At 39.8% G+C, this 8,618-nt stretch overlaps 1 protein-coding gene across 4 annotated transcripts in view; it reads left to right on the forward strand.

The window, feature by feature from the left end:
- col22a1 (collagen, type XXII, alpha 1) overlaps window positions 1-8,618 on the forward strand; it is a 302,096-nt gene that overhangs the window by 255,186 nt on the left and 38,292 nt on the right. For all 4 annotated transcript variants that reach the window (XM_043687854.1, XM_043687855.1, XM_043687856.1 and 1 more), the window contains 2 exons: window positions 2,024-2,137; window positions 4,871-4,924. In XM_043687854.1, the coding sequence (XP_043543789.1) occupies window positions 2,024-2,137; window positions 4,871-4,924 (168 nt within the window). The remainder of the gene's footprint in view (window positions 1-2,023; window positions 2,138-4,870; window positions 4,925-8,618) is intronic.

Raw genomic sequence — 8,618 nt, forward strand, 5'->3', positions numbered from 1 at the left:
GAGTTGTATAGAGTTCTCAAAGATAGTGGAATCAAGGGTTATGGAGATAAGGCAGGAACAGGATACTGATTAGGAATGATCAGCCATGATTATATTGAATGGCGGTGCAGGCTCGAAGGGCTGAATGGCCTACTCCTGCACCTATTGTCTATTGTCTAATCCATATGGGTCAAGGTAAGAAGCTTTGAGGAGAAGAAGATACTAGTGGGAGTGGCTATATTACACCTAAAGGTAGAGCATGTAAAAATGTAGTACTTTAATTGTGGGTGATTTTAATTTTCATATTGGGAAAATAAAATTGGCATGAGGAAGAATTCACAGAGTACAAACAGGATAGTTTCCTTAAAGAATATGTGGTGGATTTAACCAGATCTCAGACTAATTGAGATCTATTTTATGTGGAGTGAGGCAGATTTAATAAATGATCTTGGAGTAAAATATCCCCTGGCTACAGCAATCATAACATGGTAGAGTTCGCATTCACTTTGAGAGGGAGAAACATAGTTTAGAAATACATGTTCTAAGCCTAATTAAAGATAACTACATGGAAAGGAAGATCGAGTTGAGAAAAGAGTTTAGCAGAAAAGATGGTTGATGAACAATGGAAGATTTGTTTTTAATAACTCACAGCAAAGATATATTGGAATGTTGAAGGATTCTAGGAAAGGGATAAACCACCCATGGTTAACCCAAAGGAAGTTAAGGACTATGTCAAAGTAAAAGAAAAAAATATAATGTGGCAAAGGTAAGTAGTAAATTAGAGGATTTATAAAGTGTGAAAAGCCAACAAAAGGTGATAAAGAAATAATAGAGTAAATTATGAGGGTTAACTGGCAAGTAACATAAAATTAGACGCAAGTAATTTAAGTCACACATTTGGCATCTCCAAAAGACACAATATAACCAGTACCCTTTGCTAAAAATGTGTTGCTGGAAAAGCGCAGCAGGTCAGGCAGAATCCAAGGAGGAGGAGAATCGACGTTTCGGGCATGAGCCCTTCTTCAGGAATGGGGAAGGGCTCATGCCCGAAACATCGATTCTCCTGCTCCTTGGATTCTGCCTGACCTGCTGCACTTTTCCAGCAACACATTTTCAACTCTGATCTCCAGCATCTGCAGTCCTCACTTTCAACCAGTACCCTTTATCAATACTTGGGATTTTCATTTAGGGAGAGATTGAAATGTGTGGAGACAATGTTGTGAGAAATGGAATAGATGTTGTTGAGAAACCTATCAAACATGATTAGGAGAAATCTTTGGTTTAACAAGAATTCAGACCTAGTGAAAGCACAGTTAGAGAAAATGGCTTCAACAGAACAAATAACATGGGGATGGGACATCAAATCAAAGAATTGAATCAAATGAAGGGTAGTCAAGGTAACTTTGGAAAGTCATTAGTTTTATATGGTGGTCAGATAATTTGCCTCCAAAAAGCCATAACTATCTTTCTTTTTGCTACGTATGACTCAACCAAATGGAGAGTTAATCCCCTGATTCACAGTTTTTCAAGGGTTCCTTGATGCAATACTTGGTCAAATGCAAATGTCAAGGCAGTCACTCTCATCTCGTCTTTGGAGTTAGTGGTTTTATCAACATTAGGATCAAAGCTACAATTAAGTCAGGTGCCATGTAGCCCTGGTAAAACCCAAATTTGAGTGTTAGTAGGCAGGTTATTCCTTTGCAAATGCCATTTGATAGCACTATCAACAACCTCTTCTATCAAATTGCCCACAACCCTTTTGTAGGAGAAAGTGAGGACTGCAGATGCTGGAGATCAGAGCTGAAAAATGTGTTGCTGGAAAAGTGCAGCAGGTCAGGCAGCATCAAAGGAGCAGGAGAATTGACATTTCGAGCATAAGCTCTTTTGTACAAAATTAAACTTGAATTATGATAATTTATCAGTAGAATCAAACCTTAGTTGATTGGGAGTTACTGCAGCAAGACAACATTCCAACTAGATACTTATTCTGATCAATGGAATAGTAGTGCATTCCTTCTAACATGACTTTGTTTGATTCCCTTAGGACTTGTGCACGAGTTGCCCAGCTGGTCCACCAGGGCTTCAAGGACTACCAGGTTTGAAAGGAAGCAAAGGTCATGGAGGCCCCCGGGGGAATGATGGAAAAGATGGTCTAATGGTATGCTAATACAAAAGGCTTCAAAAGGAAGAGTAAAATCCTGACTATTAAACTGACCAAAAGAAAACCTGCATGTATACTAACAGTATTCTGTGGGTAGAGAAGCCAAGACAATATCTGAGAGAATAAAATATCTGGAGAAGATTTAATAAGAGGTGTCCAATGTCGTGAAAGTCCTAGACAGGAGAACCTGTTCCCATTGCCCAAAGAATTAAGAACAGGGCACTGATTTAAGATGAATTTTGAGATGAGTGACAAGTAAAATGAGTGACAAGTACACTGCCAACCAACCAAATATCAGTTGGGTTCACAGTATGGTGGGCTTGCATGTACTGGAAGTAACATACAGATTAATACATAGAATATAAATGGAATATGGCAGGAAAAACATTTTTAATACAGTGAGTTGTTAGGATCTTGAGTATACTTCCTGTCAGCCAGTTTCCTGAGTTCAAACTGTCAACGTGTATACATGGGGGATGTGTAATGGTAAATCTAGAGATAAGTATTAAATTCCCACCATGGCATTAGTTGTTAGTCTACTTCCTCACATGTTCAGGATTATCCTGCAAATGTTGTCCCATTGGAATGGCACAGTGGCTCACAGCACCTGGGACCTGGGTTCAATTCTACCCTTGGGTGACTGTCTGGGTGGAGTTTGCACATTTTTCCTGTGTCTGCGTGGGCTTCCTCTGGGTGCTCTGGTTTCCTCCCACAGTTCAAAGATGTGTAGGTGAGGTGGATTGGCTATGTTGTTTCCCATAGTGTTCAAGGATGTGCAGGCAAGGTGGATTAGCCATGGAAAATATTGGGATAGGGTGGGGGAGGTGGTCTGCATTTGATGGTCTTCCAGAGGGCTTGTGTGGACTCCATGGGCTGAATGGCCTGTTTTTACACTGCAGGAATTCTATGATTGAAATATCACATGCAAAGTTGGACACTGTTTCATGAGTGTGTTTTGGTTAGGTACAGTCAGTACTTTGCTTGTTAAGAACAGTTGAATGGACAAGCTGTTTGATATGATCCACCAGACTTTGGGATGTACAGACCGCATACCTGGCATTACGCCAGCACTGAAATTCAAATAACAATTATTCATTTGTGTGGTAGATGAAAATTCTTTTTGGCTTTACACAGCATCCTTTTAGTGGTGAACACCACTTGAGTTGCTACTATTTTATAATGGTGTGAAACATCTAGCTTTACCTGTTGCTTAAAGTTCTGGAATACCTTGCCCTCAAAGTAATCTGAAATAGGTAGAGAACTTTACAGGATCAAGAGTAATCACTTCAGTTTGCATTATGTACAGTAAGAAATGATCTGATTTGCATAATCAATATCCCTTAAGGTGGTTTTGATACACCTATTTCAGTACCAGGTTTGCAGGGAAAGCAAATGGCCCTATTTACAAGCCAGGAAGATCAGTCATATAGCAAATGGGACCATACGATTCCCAACATATGTACTAACAAGTGAAGGTCATTTTGCATTGGACAGTAGTAGATAACCCACAGTCCGATTTCTCAACTAGAAAGGAAGCTCATTTGATTGTTTCTTTTCAAACATGAATTTCAACATAGAATGGAGTCCACTGGGTAGGAATTTGCAGATTCAATTCAATGGGAAAACCAACATGTATACTGTATGAGAGGAGAAAGTGAGGACTGCAGATGCTGGAGATCAGAGCTGAAGAATGGTTGCTGGAAAAGCGCAGCAGGTCAGGCAGCATCAAAGGAGCAGGGCAATCGACGTTTCGGGCATAAGCCCTTCTTCAGGAATCCTGAAGAAGGGCTTATGCCTGAAACGTCGATTCTCCTGCTCCTTTGATGCTGCCTGACCTGCCTCGCTTCTCCAGCAACACATGTTTCAGCTCGTGTATGAGAGGAGATGCTGATTATCTGGCAAGTAGACCCTGATTGACAAAAGCATTGCCTTGGAGAATGCAACCATTACGGCTGATTGATAACTGCTGGGCATAATTTAAGTTTTAAACCAGAAAGGTTGACTAGTTAGATCACATTCTTGTTTACGGGATTATGCCCGAAATATTGACTCTCCTGCTCCTTGAATGCTGCCTGACCTGCTGTGCTTTTCCAACACCACTTTTCAACTCTGACCTCCAGCCTCTGCAGTCCTCATTTTCTCCTAGTTAGATCATTAGCCTGAGAAATAAACCAGTAAATGGTTGTGAAATTGTGAAATCAGTAAAATTGTGTATTAAGCTAAAACAAGTGCTGTGTGTGTACGTATTCATTCTGGCTACAAACTGCACACTGTGAATCCAACGGATAATTCTAAATTGGTTGTCATTGTCATTCCTTGTACATTCAGGATTATTTAGCCAATGTTGTACATTTGCAGAACCACACCAAATGGTGAATATTGTATTTAGAGTTTTGCAAGCACTTGATAGTGAATTGTCCTGATGAATGCAAGACATAAAGCTTTTCCGAAATGTGCCTTTTCAGCAATGTTCAAGCTCTGTACTACCAAATGATAAATTGATAGGGTGAAAGGTGACTGGGTGGAAATCGGTCAGAAATTTAGTTGATAAGTGAGTTCAGAAAATTCTTTGTTTTATGACAACAAGCACTTCGGTCTGCACTGCCCATCTTGTTATGAAGCCGTTAGAGGTATATGATTCTCATTTCATCAATTTCAAAATAACTTGTGATGCGTTATATTCATAAATTTGTTCTTTGACCTTAAAAAGAAAATTTTCTTTTACTTTAGGGTGAACCAGGACCATCAGGGCCACCTGGACCACAAGGGCCAGCAGGAATGATGGTATGAAATGCAAGGAATTCATCTTGTACTTCCATGAATCAGAGATCCTGGTGATATGTTCCTTGCCCCTTTGACATTACAATTATTTCCTTGTCAATATTACTACTTTTTAAAAAAAGAAATCATTATTAATCCCTTCTTCTTTGATCACAACTAGAAATGCTTTCTGCAAATCCAAAATTTACAAGATCCAGTGACAATCCCAGCAAAACCTCCTGCTTGTTGTGACAAAGCTATCACTTTAACAAGGTTATTTTGTCCTTGGTTTTTTTTTAAAGAGAGGTCATAAAGGAAGAGGTGCCAAAATATCCTGGATGAGCCCCCAATCTGTTTTGGACCAGGCCAAACGCAAGGACAAAATAACCTTGTTAAAGTGACAGCATCATCACATTGGCATGGCCTGAGAAGGTGGTTTGCAGAATTCAGAAGGTTTTGAAACACAAAATGAGCTAGGTTTTTTTGAATGAAAGATTGAGCACAGTCCTTCTTGGACCTTGCCGATTATTTGCTACAATCTCTTGGTTGATCTTGTTCTGGATGGAAGCTAAATGGAAGATTCAGAAACATTACTAGGTTTGATTACTTGAAGTGTTAGGGCTATACTAGATGTGCAGAAACCCAAAAGAGGCTTTTTCTATCTGTTCTTCTCTAAGATGACTGTCTGAAAAACAATGTTTTGCCCAGTACTCCTGAGAGGAATATCAGAAAATATCCAATAAAGCACAGAGATGGTCAACTGTGAAGGCCCTATTGCTAATACTAGTGAGATACACTTCACAGTGGTCAAACTGTTTTATCTTCCAGTTTTCCAAGCTGATCTATGGGTAATTCAGCTCCACTCCACAGATTAGGATCTCAGTTCATGGAAGTAATGAAAACTGTGTGGTCATTCACTCTATCTCACAACATTTTAGCATATCATTGCCATGTTCCATCCTAATAAAGCCCTTTGAAAATGTAGTCTAAAAGTCCCTTTTATGGGTTGTTTTAATTTCCAAAGAATGTCATCATAATCTCAAGGTCAGAACGATTGAATTATTTATAATACCTCTTTGACTCATCATATTCTTTGAATATAGTGAATGATCTCAGTATCACATCTGTTATGACCAGGTAACACAGAATGAATCGGCTCCTTTCTTTCCAAATTGTCTAGTCACAACAAAATTTAAGTTTTTTCTTAGCATGAGGCTATAATTCTCCAGTTAAAATGCAATGAGCCACTTTTTACAGTGACCAATAAAAAAAAACAAAATATAAGCAACAGTAGGCCATTTGAGAACACAGTCTTACTCTGCTATTCAATAAGATTATTTTTTTGAATAAAATATTACTTCATTACTCGACAAAACCAAACTTTATAAGTTGTTTCTCTCATTTCTGATCTCGATATAGTAAACCACCTTTGAACTGTGTTAATACATTAAAATCTTTCTCAAAAATGGAGACCAAGATTTCACGCAAATTTTCAAAATGTGGTCTAACCAAATTGAAGCATAACGTCTTTACATGTTCAATTCCTCTTGGAACAAAGAATAGCTTTCTTGGTTATAGATTTCATAGAGTCATAAAGGATAGAGGCAGGCCTTTTAGCCCACCATGTCTATGCCAACCAGCAAATACAAACCCATTCTGATCCCATTTACTTGCGTCACATCATTTTAAGTGCTCATCCAGATGCTTCTTAAATGTTATGAGAGTACCCGCTTTCACCACCCTTTCAGGCAGCACATTCCATATTTCTTCCACCCTCTAGGTGAGAAAAATCTTTTCTCATCTGCTCTAAACTACGTGCTCCTCACCTCAAATTTGTGTCTCCTGGACATATTTGTCAGTGGAAAAGATTCTCACAATCTGCCCTGACTATTCCTCTCAAAAATTTTGCATACTTCGTTCAATGCCCCCAGCCTCCTCACCACCTCACCATAAATCCAGCCTATCCAGTCGATTATGTGTTGTACCTGCATACTAACTTTTTGTGACTCATACACCAGAACAGTGATTTTCAACTGTGTTTTGGCAACAGCCTCCCCACCCCCAGGAGCTCTTCATGACACACCTCTTACAAGGAAAATAATGAACAAATGAACCAGGATAAAAAAAGGTCTTGCAAGACAGGCTGATCTTCGGATAATGGAGTATGGCGATAATGCTTGCGAGAACCCTTGATTGAGTACGTTGACCCGATGCAGTCTGATTCATGACTGATTCTGAAGGGAGGCTGTGTGGGAGGAGCTTAAGCAATTTAATTTACCCAGATGTGCTGAATTCAAATGGTGTGTTGGAAAGATATTATAAATAGGAGGGAAGCTATTGACTCCAGTGAAGGTTGTTGCTTGGGTATTTCATCGGTTCAGTTAACAGGGCCCTCATAAACCCTTGGGCTTCCCCCTTCTCACAGTTTTCAGTCTTTGGTCCCCTTCAAATGTGCCAGGGCCTTAAGGGAGCCATATGTGCCCTCCTCCCACACCACCCTCCCCCCCCACCCCCCAACCGCCAGGAGCTCGTCTCAGATTCCAGGGCCCCCTTTCAAACAGGTTACAACACAAACAGATAGACAAAAAAATCAGTAATTATTGAACACCAAGAAAACATGAACATTCTAATATACTGGACAAAACTTAAAAAAAAAACTGTATGAAATTAAGCATCTCTCAGGCTGAAATCAGTCCTTGAGCTTGGTCATGCAGTTCAAAGACATGGGCAAAGATGACTCTCGTTGAGAATGGTTGCACTAGAGCACCTCGATCCCTCAATATTTTGGAATTCCACTGTCATCCTCCATTTAAGTAATATTCTGCTTCTTTTTTCATTCTTCCTGCCAAGTGAATAAATTCATATCATTTAACATTATAACCTGTCTGCCAGATTTTGCCTATTCACCCAACCTAGGTTTATTGTCTACACACTCCTTATGTCTTTGCAGCATACTTTCTTTACCCTTGTGTCATTTACAAGTTTAGCTACCTGTCTTTGCTGCACACATCTAAGTTATTGGTCTCCACTTGTCACATTCCGCAAATCCTTTGAAGCACATGCTTTACATTCAGCCAGCAAGCCAGTCTTCCATCCATGTTAGTGAGAAGCACATACACCATTAGCTTTTATATTCCACAATAACATTGATGTAGCCACTTATCCAAGACCTTCAAGTACATTACACTTATAGGCTGTCCATTATCCACAGCACACAGTCGCCAACTTTGGTAAGACTTCATAACACCAAAATATCCTCCACAAAGGAATGCCTGCTGTTGATCTGTGACCCTATCTGCCTTACCACAGCAGGTATAATTTGTTCAAATCACTCTCACTTTATCCACAGCACATATTACTCTTCAAAGAATTCTAATAAATTTGTTAGAATTGATTTTCATTTCATGATACTTTGTTGACTCTTCCTGATTATCTTGGGGGGGCGGTTTAAACTAACTCTGCAGGGGCATGGGAACCTAGACTGTAGCTTTAGGGTGCAGGACCTGGAGTGTAGGGAGGTTAGGAACATGGCGTCAATCTCAAAGGAGGGTGCCTGTAAGTGGCTTGAAGTGTGTATACTTCAATGCAAGAAGTATATGAAATAAGGTAGGTGAACCTGCAGCGTGAGTTGGTACCTGGGATTTCGATGTTGTGGCTATTACGGAGACATGGGTAGAACAGGGACAGGATTGGCTGTTGCAGGTTCCAGGGTTTAAAT

The sequence above is a fragment of the Chiloscyllium plagiosum genome, chromosome 4, assembly GCF_004010195.1.
Source record: "Chiloscyllium plagiosum isolate BGI_BamShark_2017 chromosome 4, ASM401019v2, whole genome shotgun sequence".
NCBI lineage: Eukaryota > Metazoa > Chordata > Chondrichthyes > Orectolobiformes > Hemiscylliidae > Chiloscyllium > Chiloscyllium plagiosum.